Source organism: Aquarana catesbeiana, linkage group LG05 (assembly GCF_042186555.1).
Source record: "Aquarana catesbeiana isolate 2022-GZ linkage group LG05, ASM4218655v1, whole genome shotgun sequence".
Lineage (NCBI taxonomy): Eukaryota > Metazoa > Chordata > Amphibia > Anura > Ranidae > Aquarana > Aquarana catesbeiana.
Window position 1 is genome coordinate 57,346,333 of NC_133328.1, and position 19,584 is coordinate 57,365,916.

At 42.0% G+C, this 19,584-nt stretch overlaps 1 protein-coding gene across 2 annotated transcripts in view; it reads left to right on the top strand.

The window, feature by feature from the left end:
• The window catches only part of ARMC3 (armadillo repeat containing 3), a 127,964-nt gene that overhangs the window by 13,588 nt on the left and 94,792 nt on the right, over positions 1 to 19,584 (top strand). For both annotated transcript variants that reach the window (XM_073629765.1, XM_073629766.1), the window contains 3 exons: positions 8,847 to 8,895; positions 11,126 to 11,243; positions 12,860 to 12,985. In XM_073629765.1, coding sequence (XP_073485866.1) covers positions 8,848 to 8,895; positions 11,126 to 11,243; positions 12,860 to 12,985 — 292 coding nt within the window. In that variant the 5' untranslated portion in view covers position 8,847. The remainder of the gene's footprint in view (positions 1 to 8,846; positions 8,896 to 11,125; positions 11,244 to 12,859; positions 12,986 to 19,584) is intronic.

The following is a 19,584-nucleotide window of genomic DNA, read 5'->3' on the forward strand; positions in this document are numbered from 1 at the left end:
TTAAGGTTAAACCTCTTTTCTTCTAATTGTAATGAGTGGCCACGAGTCTTATTAAACTCTCTTCTGCGAAAAAGTTTTATCCCTATTGTGGGGTCACCAGTACAGTATTTGTAAATTGAAATCATATCCCCTCTCAAGCGTCTCTTCTCCAGAGAGAATAAGTTCAGTGCTTGCAACCTTTCCTCATAACTAAGATCCTCCAGACCCTTTATTAGCTTTGTTGCCCTTCTTTGTACTCGCTCCATTTCCAGTACTTCCCTCCTGAGGACTGGTGCCCAGAACTGGACAGCATACTCCAGGTGCGGGCGGACCAGAGTCTTGTAGAGCGGGAGAATTATCGTTTTATCCCTGCAGTTGATCCCCCTTTTAATGCATGCCAATATTCTGTTTGCTTTATTAGCAGCAGCTTGGCATTGCATGCCATTGCTAAGCCTATCATCTACTAGGACCCCAAGGTCCTTTTCCATCCTAGATTCCCCCAGAGGTTCTCCCCCCAGTGTATAGATTGCATTCATATTTTTGCCACCCAAATGCATTATTTTACATTTTTCTACATTGAACCTCATTTGCCATGTAGTCGCCCACCCCATTAATTTGTTCAGGTCTTTTTGCAAGATTTCCACATCCTGCGGAGAAGTTATTGCCCTGCTTAGCTTAGTATCGTCTGCAAATACAGAGATTGAACTGTTTATCCCATCCTCCAGGTCGTTTATGAACACATTAAATAGGATTGGTCCCAGCACAGAACCCTGGGGAACCCCACTACCCACCCCTGACCATTCTGAGTACTCCCCATTTATCACCACCCTCTGAACACGCCCTTGTAGCCAGTTTTCAATCCATGTACTCACCCTATGGTCCATGCCAACGCACCTTATTTTGTACAGTAAACGTTTATGGGGAACTGTGTCAAATGCTTTTGCAAAATCCAGATACACCACGTCTACGGGCCTTCCTTTATCTAGATGGCAACTCACCTCCTCATAGAAGGTTAATAGATTGGTTTGGCAAGAACGATTCTTCATGAATCCATGCTGATTACTGCTAATGATATCATTCTTATTACTAAAATCTTGTATATAGTCCCTTATCATCCCCTCCAAGAGTTTACATACTATTGATGTTAGGCTAACTGGTCTGTAATTCCCAGGGATGTTTTTTGGGCCCTTTTTAAATATTGGTGCTACATTGGCTTTTCTCCAATCAGCTGGTACCATTCCAGTCAATAGACTGTCTGTAAAAATTAGGAACAACGGTCTGGCAATCACCTGACTGAGTTCCCTAAGTACCCTCGGATGCAAGCCATCTGGTCCCGGTGATTTATTAATGTTAAGTTTCTCAAGTCTAATTTTAATTCCGTCCTCTGTTAACCATGTAGGTGCTTCCTGTGTTGTGTCATGAGGATAAACACTGCAGTTTTGGTTACTGAAGCCCCCTGAGTCACTCATGAAGACTGAGGAGAAGAATAAATTCAATACCTTTGCCATCTCCCCATCCTTTGTAACCAGATGTCCTTCCTCATTCTTTATGGGGCCAATATGGTCTGTCCTCCCTTTTTTACTGTTTACATACTTAAAGAATTTCTTGGGATTTTTTTTGCTCTCCTCCGCTATGTGTCTTTCATGTTCTATCTTAGCCATCCTAATTGCACCCTTACATTTCTTATTGCATTCTTTATAAATTCTGAATGCTGTGGATGATCCCTCAACCTTGTATTTTTTGAAGGCCTTCTCCTTTGCTTTTATATGCATTTTTACATTGGAGTTAAGCCATCCAGGATGTTTGTTCGCTCTTTTAAATTTATTACCCAGTGGAATACATTGGCTAATGCCCTTATTTAATATGCTCTTAAAGCAAACCCATCTCTCCTCCGTATTCTTTGTTCCTAATATTTTATCCCAATTTATGCCTTTTAGCAAGGTTTGTAGTTTAGGGAAGTTGGCTCTTTTGAAATTCAGTGTCTTTGTGTTCCCTTCATGTCTCCTATTTGTGTGATTTATACTGAAACTAATTGACCTGTGATCGCTGTTACCTAAATTGCCCCGTATTTCCACATCTGTTATCAGGTCTGTATTGTTGGTAATCAGTAGATCTAGTAATGTTTTATTTCTAGTTGGTGCGTCTACCATCTGACCCATAAAATTGTCCTGCAAGACACTAAGGAACTGGCGAGCCTTAAATAAATGCACGGTTCCCTCCGCCCAGTCTATGTCTGGATAATTAAAATCCCCCATTATGATAACACTTCCCATCCTTGCTGCTAATCCAATTTGTGATAGGAGATCCATCTCCACTTCCTCCCTCAGGTTAGGGGGCCTATAGCATACTCCCAGTATTATTTTCCCTTTAGCTTCATCCCTTTGGAGCTCTACCCATAAAGATTCCACCTCCTCCCTAGCCCCCTCAGTGATGTCATCTCTCACATTCACTTGTACATTATTCTTGATATATAGGCATACCCCTCCCCCTTTTTTACCCTCTCTATCCTTGCGGTATAGGGTATACCCTTGAATGTTTGCCAGCCAATCATGAGAGCTGTTGAACCAGGTCTCTGAAATTCCCACAAAATCCAAATCCTCCTTGTACAACAGTATCTCTAGTTCACCCATCTTGTCCGCCAGGCTCCTGGCATTGGTGAACATGCCACATAGTTTAGACCGGTCGCATATTGTCCTCGTATTGGGTGTTTCAAGATTGCAACTTGGACTTGCTACTATACTCACCTTGTGTTTTTGTGCTTTGGTTAACCTACCACTAATGCCCCCAATACTACCCTCTGGAATATCTTCCGCGCTGGCTATCACTGTCTCTGGACCCTCCCCCCCATCGCCTAGTTTAAAAACCCCTCTAACTTTTTGGCCATCTTCATTCCCAGCAGATCTGCACCCTCCTCATTTAGGTGCAGTCCGTCCCTTCTATAGTACCGGTTACCGACTGAGAAGTCGGCCCAGTCCTCCAGGAACCCAAACCCCTCCTTACTACACCAGCTCTTCAGCCACTTGTTTACTTCCCTAATCTCCCTCTGCCTCTCTGGTGTGGCTCGATGTACCGGTAGTATTCCTGAGAAAACTACCTTGGAGGTCCTTTTCCTCAATTTAGTTCCTAAGTCCCTAAAATCGTTCTTTAGGACACTCCATCTGCCTCTGACTTTGTCATTGGTGCCAACGTGCACCATGACAGCCGGGTCTTCCCCAGCCCCTCCCAGTAATCTGCCCACAAGATCCGTGATGTGCCGAACCCGAGCGCCCGGTAGACAACATGCCAAGCAAACGTGAATAATGGCCACGGATTGATGCCACCATACAAAAATGGATCAAAATAAAAGCGGATGCACTTCTGCGATAAGAAAAATAAAGTATAAAATATATATAAGCAATTAAATAGAAAGTGCCACAGTGCTAGATGAGATAAACAATCACCCCTCAATAGGTGAAAGAAAAATCTGCAGATATGGACAAATGACTTCCCAAGTGAATGCTCACAACCAAAATTCATATATAAAGTGAAAGCAATTAGATGTAAAGTGACTCAGTGCTTAATGAAATATAACTGTGAATAAGAAAAATTACCTTCCCAAATAAATTGCTCACAACCAAAATTCATACACAAGTGATGCCGGTGACTCAAAATTAATCGCTAAACATAAATAATAATAAATAATGACGCTGATACATAATAAATAAAGTCACTTCTTCTAAGTGAGCTAAAAAATGTATCTAGGCAGTGATAAAGTGACATATAGTGCAGTATAAAATATTAAGATCAGCACCAAATGTGTGCATAGATTGCAAAATAGTGTATAATAACGACCAAATTGAATAGTAAAATCATGCCATAAAATACAATAATACAGTAATGAAATAGTCAATGATAATAGGACAGCTAATCCCACAAAAGAGATGCTGTCCCAGATAGTGACAATAGTGCAATAATGTCCATACAAAAGTGCGGTAGTGATGAGTGATTTCCACAAAGAGTCTTTAGACACAGTGCAAAAAAATGGACGGCCGAACCCGGAAGCTTCCCTCACATCTACTGTTTGCTGTTTATCTCAATGTAAGTTACTATGTTTTTTTAATAAATGGGCTTTTAAATACTACACCATGAGATCTTTTCTTTGCTCTTAAAAACTGCTGGGACCGCTGAGAGTGCTGAGAGCTGTGGGATGAGTTGCAGAGAGACAGACCTACTGGATGTTTGAAAGACACGCTGCAGGAAATACATCCTCTCCTAGAATTATCCACCCGCCCTACTAGGCCCATTGGGGGCCGCTGTTGGAGGTGAGAGGCTGGGGGAAACACCTGGGAGATGCACTAGAACGTGCATAGAAGAAAAATTATCAGTCACTGCACATTTTTTTGCACTGTGTCTAAAGACTCTTTGTGGAAATCACTCATCACTACCGCACTTTTGTATGGACATTATTGCACTATTGTCACTATCTGGGACAGCATCTCTTTTGTGGGATTAGCTGTCCTATTATCATTGACTATTTCATTACTGTATTATTGTATTTTATGGCATGATTTTACTATTCAATTTGGTCGTTATTATACACTATTTTGCAATCTATGCACACATTTGGTGCTGATCTTAATATTTTATACTGCACTATATGTCACTTTATCACTGCCTAGATACATTTTTTAGCTCACTTAGAAGAAGTGACTTTATTTATTATGTATCAGCGTCATTATTTATTATTATTTATGTTTAGCGATTAATTTTGAGTCACCGGCATCACTTGTGTATGAATTTTGGTTGTGAGCAATTTATTTGGGAAGGTAATTTTTCTTATTCACAGTTATATTTCATTAAGCACTGAGTCACTTTACATCTAATTGCTTTCACTTTATATATGAATTTTGGTTGTGAGCATTCACTTGGGAAGTCATTTGTCCATATCTGCAGATTTTTCTTTCACCTATTGAGGGGTGATTGTTTATCTCATCTAGCACTGTGGCACTTTCTATTTAATTGCTTATATATATTTTATAGTTTATTTTTCTTATCGCAGAAGTGCATCCGCTTTTATTTTGATCCATTTTTGTATGGTGGCATCAATCCGTGGCCATTATTCACGTTTGCTTGGCATATTACCACACGAGGTGGATTATACTCTGCCCACTTTACCACACTTTGTACTGTTACTGATTGATGGAATAGCGCCACATATTTTTACTTTTTAGTTGTTTTTTGGGGAACTGAGTGAACCTATCTATGTGAGCGGCTCTCCATCGGGTATTTTACCGTCAGTTTTACTAATCCTTTACTCATATTGTGGTTTTGCGCACTGGTTCTCACATATCCATTTCGGTAGACAACATACTGTTCGGCGCTTCAGGTCTTGGTTACAGATTGCCCTCTCTGTCCTTCTAAGAATTGAGGTCCAGATCTCAAATTTTGTGTGTCGGAAATTCCGATAGAAAATGTCCGATGGAGCCTACACACAGTCGGAATTTCCGACAACAAGCTCCCATCGAACATTTTCCGCCGGAAAATCCGACCGTGTGTACAGGGCATTAGGGTGACAAGGCTCCCTCACAGTATTGTATTTATAGAGGAGCTGTGTTGTCAGTCTAGGACATGAAGATTGTTAGAACTACTAAACACCCCCTCCTCTCTTTATCTCCATACCATAAGGGGATTTGGTCCGCAGTCCACAGAGGAGAACTAGGCAGGGCTGATAAAACATCAGGGTTATATCAGTGAAGCAGAGATACTCTGTTTTCAGCTCACTACAGGAAGCTACAAGTTAACTGGATTTCTGGTAGAGTCAATGTGGGGAAGGTGGTCTGTAGTACACAGAGAGAGCTGGGGACAATGTAACTGATAACAGTCAGCAGAGGCAGGGAACACATAACCTTATCATCTCACAAGATTGGCAGGATCAACGGATATTTATTTTCACTAATCAAATAGATATACCAAAAAAAATAATAATCTTTTAATTGTACAGTATAGTAAACCGACCAAAAGGGCGAAAACAAGAGAAGTTCATTGCAACGGTTTACATATACCGTAAAGGATCGTGACAGTCAGGGTTATTACAGCATGGATCCACTGTAAGCTTAATAGTTGTAAAGCTTGTAAAATAGTCTTCATTTTGTCATCCAGCAATGAAATATTAGTTTATTGTTATATTCCCACATGGCCCCAATCTTCCCTGTGTATGTCACTGTCAGACAGAATTCCCTGCGTCTTCTCCAGCCGCTGCTCCGGCTTGTCATTGTCACCAACATAATTGGCTGTTCGCATGTAAAACCATGTAAATGCTCCATAGCCACGGTTTTGTATCAGGACTATCATTCATCATCTTGAAAGGTGAGACATATTATTTTGTCCCATGTAAATGATAAACAGCAGACCTAAAAATCACAATGACACTGTGTACGGGCAATTATGTGGGGACAGGATGTTTGGTCATCCTTAAAAGAAGTGGAATGCAGAATACTTTAATATTGAAGCATGCAAGATGTATTCTTCTGTAACTACAAGAGTGACAGTGGGGATGAAATGTTAAAAGGCAGCTCCAGCCAAACTGAAGGGTATTGAAAGAAGAACTACCCAACAGGGGCACAAAGAAAAAAAAAGCTCACAGAAGTTCTAACCTTTCCCCACAATTCTATTTATTGCTCTGTGTTTCCACTGGTGAAATGTACTAGACGTGCACTGCCGAAGAATTTGTACGCTTTCGTTTCATTCGTTTTTTGTTGGAAATTCGAAAAATTCGTAAATTCAGAATTTGTGAATTAAAAAATTTGTGAATTCAAAAATTTGGAAATTTGAAAATTCGTAATTCAGAAATTCGGAAATTGGAAAATTCAGAATTCGTAAATTCTAAAATTCGGAATTCAGAAATTTGTAAATTCTAAAATTTGAAAATTTGGAAATTCGGAATTCGGAAATTCAAAAGATCTGAAAATAAGAAAGAAAATTTGAAAAAAAGAACGAAAATCCCAAAAATTTGAAATAATAACTAACTAATTAACTAATAATAACTAACTATTAAATTATAGGTATTGGAATTTCCTTTCAAATTTGGCTGTTAGTGAACGTAACGAATACAAATTTATCTGAAGTTAGGAATTATCCGAAATAAAGAATGCTGCATCTAAACAAATGGAACGGAACAAAATAATAATAAATAATAATACGTTTTTATTATTATTATTGTTATTTATTATTATTAATTCATTACGTTCCATTCGTTTAGATATTGCATTCGTTATTACGGATAATTCGTAACTTCGGATAAATTCGTATTCGTTACGTTCACTATAAGCCAAATTTGAAAGGAAATTCCAATACCTATAATTTAATAGTTGGTAATAGTTAGGTTATTATTTTTGGATTTCCGAATTTCGGATTTTCGAATTTTCGAATTTCCGAATATTCAGAAAAATTCGAAAATTCTGACATTTCCAAATTAACACATTTGTCTTAATTCGTTAAGAAACGAATTCGCAACTAAAACGAATTGCACATGTCTAAAATTTACCCTAATTGCCACCTTTTCTTCAAGTCAAACCCGAACACTTTAGTGGTGCACAGAAATGTATTTTTGTAGTATAAACTATACATATATTTTGCTATTAAATAACATTTCTAATCATATGAAGTTAATAACAAGAGTTCCCCCTTTACATCAGACTCCACAGAGTTCCCCTTTTACATCTGAACTCGCAGAGTTCCATTTCAGTGTAAGGGGGGACTCTGCAGACTCTGATGTAAGGGAGAACTCTGGGGACTCTAACATAAGAGATGCTCTGGGAACCCTGACTTAAGGGGGAACACTGAGAAATCTGATGTACGGAGAGGACTCTGAAGGGGGAACACTGTGGCCTCTGGTGTAAAAGGGAACTGTGATGTAAGGGGCGCTCTGAGAACCCTGATTTAACTTAGTGTACTCACTCAGAGGCAGGAGAGAGAGGGGGGAGACTTCAGTCACAGACAGAGATGGATGGTGAGCTGGTGAATAGGAAGGGGAGACTTCAGTCACAGACAGAGATGGATGGTGAGCTCACTCACCCCTTGGCAGTCAGCACCTCTCACTCAGATGTATCTGAGGCTGCTGAACTTCAAATTTCCAGACCGCACTTTCCTTTTCTAAGTAGTGTGGGCAGACACAAAGGGGTAGGGGCAGGAGGAAGAGGTGCAGATCGGGCCCTCTCTCCTCTCCCATCTGTGTGTGTGTTTGGGGGGGGGGGGGGTGTTAGTGCTGGCTGTGGGCAGCATGAAAGAGAGTGTAACAGACACTCTCAGCTTAGACAACTTCAGCCAGCAAACCTGCTGGGAAGCCATAGTCCAGTCTGAATAATGTGTCCGGGTTTCAGGCAGTCTGAAACCCGGAGACATGATTCCAAACCCGAACTGTCCGGGTGAATCCCGGTTAGGTGGCAACCCTAGTCATAAGTGATCACTTATGCAGCACAATGGCAACTGAAGATCAAACAGAGGCTAAGGTGCCAGTTTCTTTGGCTGCAAAGGATAGGAGGGTTTAGTTCTATTTTAAATAGTTTAGATACATTTAGACAGAAGCCAGTTATGCATGTTTTTGGAGTATGGAAGGAAACTGGAGTACCCAGAGCCAGAGGAAACCCACACAAGCAACAGAGAGAACATGTAACCTCCATGCAGATAGTGTTCTGGTTGGGATTCAGATTGAGGACCCCAGTGCTGCAAGTCAGGAGAAATGACCACTGATCCATTGTGCTGCCCCATAGCTCCACTTTTATGTTTTTAGTTTTACAGATTTTTTTTGTCTGGATTTGGGCTGTATAGATAGCTAATTTGTCACAGTATATTTTAGCACCATAATTGACTGTCTTATATTTTTTTTGTAGAATGGGAAAAAAAGTTAAGAAAGAAGTTGAACCACTGCCGAAAGATGTTGTAAGTTTGTCACCAGATTCATAAAATTGAAATGCACAAATTTCAAACAATGAATATTGTTCAGTATGCAATATGGTGCATTACAGATTCTAGTTACATTGTGGCAGTTTTTAGACCATACAATAAAATAAGCTAGAATTCTGCAAATGGTCTATACACTCTTAATTAGGGATGGTCCCAATGTTCGAACCGAAAGTAAGTTCGACTCGAACATCGGGTGTTCGTTTATTCGCAAACAAACCGAACATATGATGTGTTCGTAGCAAATTTGAGCGCCCCAAAATGCACTGCGATATCGCAGTGCATTGACGGCTGCTGATTGGCCAAAGCGTGCACCTGACCTGCATGCTTTGGCCAATCACAGCGCGATCTGCTGTGAGAACCATGCACTTGCCGGAAGGCCTTCCATGGAGGCGGAGTTTTTTTTTTTCTATTTTTCGGGTCCGTCAGCGTCGTGATTGACAATGGATGTACATTGCGGGACACTTTTTTTTTTTTTAATAAAGGAATTGTCAAAAACTGTCTATTGTGGTTTTTACTTTTTGAAACTTTTTTTGGTGAATAGGAAGGGGTACAATATACCCGATACCCATTCACGTAGGGCCGGGATCTGTGGCCCCCCACCTGCAGACCCCAACAACCAATGGCCAGATTTGTCAGGAAGAGGCTCTTGTCCCTATCAACATGGGAACAGGGTGCTTTGGGGGGGGATCCCAAAGCACCCTCCCCATGTTGAGGGCATGTGGCCTGGTATGGTTTAGAAGGGGGGGACGCTCTGCAGTCTGTCTTCCAGACTGCATGCTTGGATAACAGGATAATGGTCTGGTATGGATTTTGGGGGGGGGGGGACCCACACCTATGTTTTTTTAAAATTTTGGTGTGGATTTCCCCCTAAAAACCATACTAGACCCAAAGGGCCTGGTATGGACTGAGGGGGGGCGGGGGACCCACACGGATTATTTCCTTGATTTTTCATCTATATTGCCGGGAGTCGTCAATACATTACAGCCACAAGCAATTTTTTCCTTTGGAAATGTAATTTTGTTGTGGCACTGTTCTACACATTGCATAGATGCGCCACTTTACAGGCAGACTAAGGGGACCCCACATGCATGATATTTAAAGGAATTTTTAATTTTTACTGTTTCACTTTAAGCATTATTAAAATCACTGCTCCTGAAAAAACAGTAATTTTAAAACTTTTTTTTGCATTGATACATGTCCTCTGGGGCAGTACCCAGGTCCCCATACACTTTTAATGGCAATAACTTCCATATAAGCCTTTAAAATTAGCACTTTTGATTTTTCATGTTCGTGTCCCATAGACTTTAATAGGGTTCGCATGTTCGCTAAAACTTTTTGCCTGTTTGCATGTTCTGGTACAAATCGGAGGGTGTTCGGCCCATCCCTACTCTTAATGCACTTGTCCTTTACTGCTCTATCCTCTCTTGCCCCAGCAGTTTGGTGATCAGTTTATACAGACACCACTTTTAAGAGATATTCTTCTCCCTGATGCTGTACAGCCTTTCTCCCAAACTGTTCAGAATTCTGCATAGTGCTACTTGCAAATACAAGTTGCAGACTTCAGTTCCTCACTGGACCGAAAGGCTGCATAGAGGCCCTGGTCTGAAATTAATGGAGTCCAATGTGCACAACTTTGATATCTGCAGACAAAAGGTTGCGTTGCGCCAGGAAAAAATGCACAGAAAAAATCTTGTAGGAGCGGGATTACAGGTAAGTACTGTATAAACTATGATCAAACTACTGGAGAAGATTGTGAAAGGATAAGTGCATTAAGGCCTATTTATGCTGCAGAGCGGATAGTGTTATTCCATGGACCCTGCAGTGTTTTCTCAATAGTGAGCCTACGGTTGCCAATTAATTTTCTTCTCTCTGCTTAACACTGCAGAGAGAACTCCGTGATTGGATGAGTGTCCTGTCAAAAAACTTTGACAGGTCATGTGACTGTACTCTCTTGCCCCCTGTTTTTTTTCCATTCAATGCTATGAATATTGGCCTGCTTGCTTCGGGGTCTGTAATCAATCAGAACACATTTATTAAGCCCAGTACTGTCGGAAGTCAACGCTACTGCTTTATGATTGGGGTCCTACAAGTACTTTTATCTTATAACTGCTTCCTAGTATGTTCCAGCTATAAAATAATAATGTCTTTTGTGTTGACTTGTTAAAGAATAGTACCCCTGTTTACTTTTCATGCTCTCTCCTTCCAGTTTGATCCATTAGCAATTGAAAGTAAGAAGGCTGAAACAGCTGTGTTGATGCTGCAGTCTCCAGAAGAAGAAATTCTCAGAAAAGCCTGTGATGCCTTGTATAAGTTTGCACAGAAAGGTTAGTTTTCTTTGAGGAGAAATCATGAAATCATAAGTGTTGGAAAATGTGTGTAAATGTTGCAAGCCGAATGTAGATTTTCAGAATGACAGTCACCAGATCGCTTCCACAGACCCCCAGATTGGGCGCCATACTTGCCATATTTCCAAGATTCTTATATCCCACCTGAGGGCCTGGGACCCAAATGGTGTGTGTCGCCATGTACAGGGGAGGGAGACCAACAAACGCCCGTTTGCTGATCTCATCTAGCTAGTTAGAGCCCAGAAGCTATGAGGTAGGAAATATTTGACAAAGAAGCAATGAGGTAAGGAAGTTGGATCACGACAGCCAAAAAAAAAGAATTTTAAGATGTGGAGGTGGCTCGGAGCAATATAAGGGCCTTTTTGAGATAGTAATACGCTGTTTAGGAGATATTTACTGTAGATGAAGCCGGTGACGTCAACTGCGTATGCGCTCTGAAACTCCTTCAGAGTCCTGTGCCGTAAAGGGCGGGTCTCACGTGCATGCTTGGGAGAGACGTCATTGCGGCTCCAGCCACTCACACAGCCAGAGTCCACGAACCCAGAAGTAAGACCGGGTGAAGATGGAAGTGCCTTCAGCGGTGACAGCGCCCTGCTGGAGGGCTTCGTTTCAAGGTAAGTTTCACATAATGTGCTAGTATGCGATGCATACTTGAACATTATGACATTGCCTTGCAGGCAGGGGCAGACTGACCATTCGAGCACTCGGCCACTGCCCGAGGGCCCCATGCCACTAAGGGGCCCCATCAGGGTTGCCAGGCTCAATAAAACCAGGGACAGTATGTAAAAATCTGTGTTTTTTTTTAAATCCCAAGATTATAGCTGCCCCGCCTCTCCAGTACCCTTTCAGTGTGTGTATTCTGTGTGTGTATATTGTGTGTGTCTGTGTGTGTATACTGTATGTGTGTGTGTGTATACTGTGTGGCCCCATAATCTCCTATTGCCTGGGGGCCCCGTAATCTTCTCCTATTGCTTGGGGGCCCCATAATCTCCTATTGCCCGGGGGCCCCATAATCTCCTATTGCCCGGGGGCCCCATGAGTTGTCAGTCCGCCCCTGCTTGCAGATTTAAAGAAAGGCCAGCTGTTTACTTTAAGTGACAACACTGATCTGAATTCAGAAGCGGTGCAGCAGCATTGTCACCCCATCACAAGAAGCTAGATGAAGTACACTTCACTGACAGCATCATCAGATATTCTTAATACTTGAGAGGGGGACAAAGAGAAAAACTATAATTGCAGATGCACTTACAGTTACGTGCTGCTGCACATTTTTATTTTATTTTTATAGGAGACTATAGTTCCATTTTAATAATAAACTAAACATTCATTGCCTAGCTGTGCAGATGTTAAAACAAGCATGTATCATACTATAGCCACAATCTGTAAAAATTGCATTAATGCCAAATTGCAAGTTGTTGTGATATTGGCAGCAAAACTGTTTCATGTTGACATTTATAACGATCATCAACATAGATCTATAATGATGTTGCTTACTACCTCACTTTCTACAGGTCACCCAACTTAATTTTATTGATCCTGTAACAAGCTGTAATTTCCTTTCGATAACACTAAATTATTAAATCCTGTTCCTGCAGGAGATGAAAATAAAGTAACACTTCTAGGACTCGGCGCGGTAGAATCATTATCTAAGCTCATCTCTCATGAAGATAAAACAGTTCGCAGAAACGCAGTCATGGTGTGTGGGATCATGGCAGCACACAGTAAGTTAATATTTAAAAGGGTTTCTGAGACAAACTGTGTTAAGTACCATCCATGATTTATTTTTATTTTTTTACACTGACAAATACATTTTCAAGACAAGCTTTCCTGGGTCTAACCCTTTCTTTTAAAGCCTAAGTTAAATAAAAAAAAAAAAATAAATATGCACAAGGGACATTTATCCATTGTGGTGCTGCTGTGCTCTTATGTAGCAGAAATCTTTCTACTCCAAAATCCCCTTCCCCCTTGCCGTAATCTTTCCATGCTGCGGGGCTTAATAGAACTAAAACAGCTTTCACAGGCTATTATCAAGAGTGCCCAACTATGCCTGCCTATGACCTCCCCAAGTGTGCACCCCACCCCTCATGCAACTTCCCCCCCACCATGCTTCCAAGGCTCAGCTGTCCCACCTGCGGGCCTGGGACCCACATGGCAAGTGCTGCTTGAGGGAAGTGAGACCAGTGAACATTCGTTTGCTGATCTCCCCTAGCTGTAAATAACCTGGAAGTGACATCACTTGTTGTTACTTTCCCTCGCTGTAGTGATCTGCAGACCATTAGCTTCAGTGGCAGGCAGGTAAGACATCAAAGGCTCAAAAGACCCCTGATGTCTCATTAAAGAGAACCTGTCACAAAGTATGTATATCACATAAGGGATTCCTTATGTTTGTCCCTTATGTTATATAAATAAAGTTTTAATGAAAAAAATAGTGACAAAAAAAAAGTTGCACCCGAGTGCTAAGACCCCCCCCCCTCAATTTTAATTTTGAGCCTCCCCCTCCTTACACACACACACACATGTGAAAACACCCAACAGGGGCACCTATATGCAAAAATGTTGCTTGTGCTACACATATTACATATCAACGCGCACAATGGATTAAGAATAATAATTCCAACCCTATTATTTATGGGTAACTCTAAAGTGATGACCTATAGGAGCTTTTAAAGTGTCACCTATGGAAAATATAGTGTACAAAATTTATGTTGTTTGGCAGGCTCCTTCAATTTTAAAACTTGACATGTTTGGTATCTATTTACTCGATGCAGCCTCATATTTTATATTATATAAAAAAATTTGATAACATATTGTGTTTATGTGCACAAAAATGGACTAGTGCATATTTTACTTGAAATTTGCACTTGATAAACTGATAAGCTTGATAAACTGTTACGTAAATATCATGTGACATAAAAAATTGGAACTAGCAGCATTTTATTCTGCAGGGTGCCTGCTTTCAGAAAATATATAAAGTTTGGGGGTTTTAATTAACCTTCAGGCCTAAAATTATTTTTTTAACATGTAGCAAGGTCTCCGGTCTTGTCCAGTCTAATGAGGACCTCCAAGGCCAAAGATAGATGACAGCCTTCAATATGTAGTGGGTTGTGAGGCATAGTGGGTGCAAAGATGGTGAAAGTCATTGTGCGCCAGACACTTCTTGGATGTAGAAGAGGTTTTATTTCTTTTGACAGTCCTTTTTGTATTTTTGGGGGAAAGAGGGTTAGGGCCAGGATACCCTTAAGTAGTTATAGATTCAATTGACAGACTCCAAGACTTAAATAGGAAGATAGCCGTGCAGGGAAAGGCCCCAGCAAGGTGCCACATCTGCACGTGCAGGAACGCTGTCTCCTATGGTAACAGTCCTTTAACAGTTCCTAACTCAAACGTAACAGTTCTTTCAGCTCCACTACAACTGCCTCTTGTAGTTCTTCATCACTGAGCTCCCGGTCTCTCATTAGACCCTCTGATTTACTGACTGTGAATCCCTTGAGCTCCTCCAAGGTTGCAGTGGTATCTCCCTCAAGCATCACCCCTGCTTCTCTGCTGGGTCCCTAGCTTGGCACTCCAGATACTTCTCAAGTTTCACCCCTGCTAACCGGCGAGGTCCATGGCTTGCCTCACAAGGCTGCTCTGCAAGCGTCTCCTCTGCGGGATGGGTCCCTAACTTGATCACCGCCTGAAGTTTCTCGATTCTACGTGGTGCCCGTTTGGTGAGAATATGGTTCCGGTACTTTCTTCAGTTACTCACTGTGGTCCCTGGTAAAAGTCGTTAGTCCCTTTGTAGCGAACAGCTTCCCTTCTACCTCTGACTGACAGGTTCTCCGGCCGGCAGAACCGTCACTTTTGGTTGGACTGCAAGCCGCAGTCCCAACCTTGCGCTGCCCTCTTACTTCTGGATAGGCCCTCACGCAGCCTAGCAGCCAGATGCCCCCAGGATAGGCCCAATCTCCGACCTAGCAGCCCGGGGCGTACAACACACGTCCACACAGCTGTCCAGGTGGCACAGAACATAGATCACCTGACCTCACCCAAATATATAGATTCTCCCAGCAGGCCAAGTGATTCAAGAAAACCCCTGCCCATTGGCTGAGATACCCCATATACTCATAACCTGACCTTGGCTTGCCCTTCTCATATCTAGTACCACCAAGTAAGGATGAGCTCCGGTGTGTTCGCACCACGTACAGAGCCTGCCAGGAAGTTGGCACTGTGCTGCGCTAATCACAGGCAGTGAGACATTGTCCCGATGCACGGCTGCAGAGATCGGGAAATGTCTCAACGCCTGTGATTAATGCAGCACAGTGCCGACTTCCTGGCGGGCTCTGCACGTGGGCTGTGCGAACACGCCTGAGCTCATCCTTGCCACCAACTACCCAGCCACCTAGTGGTAGAAGAGAAAAGTGCAACAAGTCCAAACTTAGGGAGAAATCAATAGATCTCTTGGCAAGTAAATTTGTGAGGAGCTTCCTGACTAAACCTCAGGGTGCTACAAACATTTGTGCAAAAAAGCACAAAAACAGCCCAGGCAGGGAAAGGGTTTTAAGTCCAAGCAAAACTGAGAAACACTGAAACCTACTTTTGTGTTTAGCACCCCCTCCCATAGCCTCTGAATAAACAGACGCTTGCCCACTGTGGCTTACTTTATTTGAAGCCTAATGTCAGATAAGCAATCTTGATGCTGGCAGCAAGTGAAACATGGCAGTTCCTGTACAAGCCTGTGTATTGTATGGTGCTGCGAATGTGCAATGGCAGATCTCTATTCTTGGAAGACGCAGAAGGGACTGACCTCACATTTTCCATAATGTTCAAAGTAATACTGGTTTCCAATATTAGGTATGTAACAATATGGATTTACAGATATTAAATGTGTCTGAAAGTAATATAGAAATTCTCCAAACAGTCAAAAGTAGGCCTGGTGAGGCCCTGATCTTGTTGCACTGTCCATGCACTGTAGATGTCAACTCTGCTAAAGCTAAATTCCACCTTATATTAGAGCCTATACCAGAAACCCAATACTAGAGGCTTTGCAGCCAATAGAGTCTCTTGTAGAGGAATGTTCAAATATGTTAGTAAGGCTTAACTCCATAGAGCTGTGGCTTAGTGCAGAGACATTGGAGGTGGTGCCTACAATATGTAAGCAGTAGGTCTGGTCTTGAGGACTCCCCTGGTGCACTGAAATGCTTCATAGGATCCTAAAAGTACTTTTAGAAACCTTTCAGCTCCTTCTCCATACTGTTGGTTTAGCTATTTAAAGGACCTCTATTGTGAAAAAATTTGAGGCTCTCGATGAGGTTTATACATTTTAGGCTGGGTTCACACTATTGCGAATTGGATGCAATTTTCACGCATCCAATTCGCATGTCAGAAGACTGTGACTGGCTCTCAATGGAGCCGTTTCACACATCTCTGGAGCGGCTCCAGAGCGAAAAGTTCTGTGCATCTTCTGGTCTGTTTCAGGTCCGAATTCAGCCAAAAATTCGGACTGAAATCGGACATAAAATAGTGAACAGGGACCCACCGTGAACCCAGCCTAAATGTATTTATTCCTTTTTAGTTTCCATACTTTAATCTACATTTTTGTTCATGTTTGCCTGCAGACAAAGGTAGAGAGAAAAATTGACAGTTGAGACAATAACTATAAAACTAACAGGGATGCTAGACCAGTTTGAGGGCCCATTCACATGTTCACATTCTGGTGGGTTAATGTGCATATTGTTGCATGTTGTGTTAAAACAGCCTATTCATTGGAGTGGGATGCCCAAAGCACTAGAATGCACATGTGCCATTTTTAGCAACACAATGCACAACTATGCTTTACCAAATGTTGTGGTGGGCTTCCACTCAGAATTAATTGCACTGTAGCACATTAACACACATAATGGGGTTGATTTACTAAAGGTAAATAGACTGTGCACTTTGCAAACTGCAAGTGCAGTTTCTCCAGAGCTTAGTAAATGAGGTAAAGCTTAACTTTGCAAAGCGTACCCAATCATGTGCAATGAAAATTAAAAAACAGCATTTTTGCTTGCACATGATTGGATAATGGAAGTCAGCATAGCTTCTGCTCATTTACTAAGCTCTGGAGCAGCTGCACTTGCAAAGTGCACAGCTTATTTGCCTTTAGTAAATCAACCCCATTGCATGTTGCTATGCTTTGCAGGGCTGCCTTTAAGGCAGGGCAAAAGGGACAGCTGCCCTGGGCCCCATCATTGTTTTGGGGCCCAAAGCAGCTGTCTCATACTTGCCAACTATCCCAGTCTAAATTCTCTTGTCCCTTGAAGTTTTAGTCCTGTGCTGTGTCTCGATATCTCAGTGTGAAGTTCTGTTACTAATGCCATGTACAGATGGCTCACCTGCAGACCCTGTGTTTACATGTAAATACCCTGCATTGATATGTAAATAGCGGCATACCAGCTGCAATGATATGTAAATAGAGGCGGCATTCATATGTGTATCATGCCCCCTGAGGTCATATCCTGCATCACTTCTGCTGAATGATGACCACTGGGGGGGGGTAAAGGGGCATGCTTGAAAGTCCTGCCTAAAACTGTGGTCATTAAGGCTAACATCAGCCTGTTCTGCAAAGGTAAGCAAATAGGAGATGTAACCCTTTTTCAAAATAACATGGTGCCACAGCACCCTGAATTTTGGTGCATATGAATACGCACATCTCAGCAGATGTGTGAGGGTGTCATTAACAATTAATGCCACTGCTGTATATCTGCTAAAGGACAGCACGTTTCTGTGGTGCCAGGAACGCGAGTTTGCATGCGTTCCCGACAGGCTAAATGTCTCAGTTACATTGTTGGTCAGTGTAAATCGTTTCATTACATTGGGGCTTGGTGTACAATCCTTTCATTAACACTAGTGGCCAGCGTGAAGATCCCCTTAAATGGGTGGTCAGTGTAAATTTCTGCTTACATTGGTGGTCAGTGTTAATTGTCTCATTACATTGGGGCTTGGTGTACAATCCTTTCATTCACACTAGTGGTAAGTGTGAAGGTCCCCCTTACACTTGTGGTCAGTGTAAATTCTTCATTACATTGGTGGTCAGTGTAAATCCCTCCTTACATTGAGGTCATTGTATATCCCCCCTTACACTGGTGGTTGGTGTAAATGTTCCTATTACAATGTTGTAAGTGTAGAAATCCATCTTTATATTGGTGGGTGGTGTAAAATCCGCCATTACATGGTGTTCAGTGCAAATTCCCCCTCACATTGGTGGTCAGTGCAAATTCCCCCTCACATGGGTGGTCAGTGTAGAATCCCCCACTATATACTTGCCAAAGATTTCCAGCTTTGCTCTACTGATTCAGAATTTTCCACAGTGTACTGCCTCCTAACTAATTCCATCCCCCCAACACTGCCACTGATCCCATCAACCCCCCAGTATTGCCACTGATCACATCCCCCCCCTCCCCCAGCATTGCCACTGATTCCAGGAGTCCTAGGATCCCTAGGAGTTTTCTGTCTATTAATGGGTCCCCTCACCTCCCGAAGTCCATGGTGTGCAAGCAGTGAGGAGATAATGTGCTGTAACCTTTAGCAACCAATCAGTGAGCAGTAATGATGTGCACTAACCTCTTGCAACCAATCATTGAGTGGTATTGATGTACAGTAATCTCTAGCAACCAATCCGTGAGCAATAATTTTAACTTCTCAAATTACAAAACACATCACGTTCCCTCCGCTCCACTCACTCAAACCTTCTTTAAATACCTAGAACTAGGTTGAAGAAAATGGGAGACATGGCTTTTTTGCAGCTGTCCCGCGCCTGTGGAATGCCCTACCTGACACCTTGAGGGCCCCCCAATCCACTTACTGTTTTAAAAAAGGTCTTAAGACATTTCTTTTTAGTAAAGCTTTTTATTCTTTTTAGATGTTCATTTGATTGTATAAACTGCTCTTTTTAACCTGTAGCACTTTGAGGTCTTTTGATGTAAAGTGCATTATAAATAAAATGTATTATTATTATTAGTAATGATGTGTACTAACCTCTTGTAACCAATCATTGAGTGGTAAGAATGCCCAGTAACCTCTAGCAACCAATCGGTGAGCAGTATTGATGTACAGTAATCTCTAGCAAACAATCAGCAAGCAGAAGTCATGTGCTGTAACCTCTAGCAAATATTCAGTGAGCCATAATGTGTGCTATAACCTCTAGCAGCCAGTCAGTGAGCGGTAATGATACAATGTAACCTCTGGCAACCAGTCGCGTTAGCTGCCTGATCTGATTCAGTAAACTAATTTTGAGTCTAACTGCTATTTATTGTATGACTTGGAGTAGGTGGAAAGCAAAATGACATGGGGGGAGGGGCCC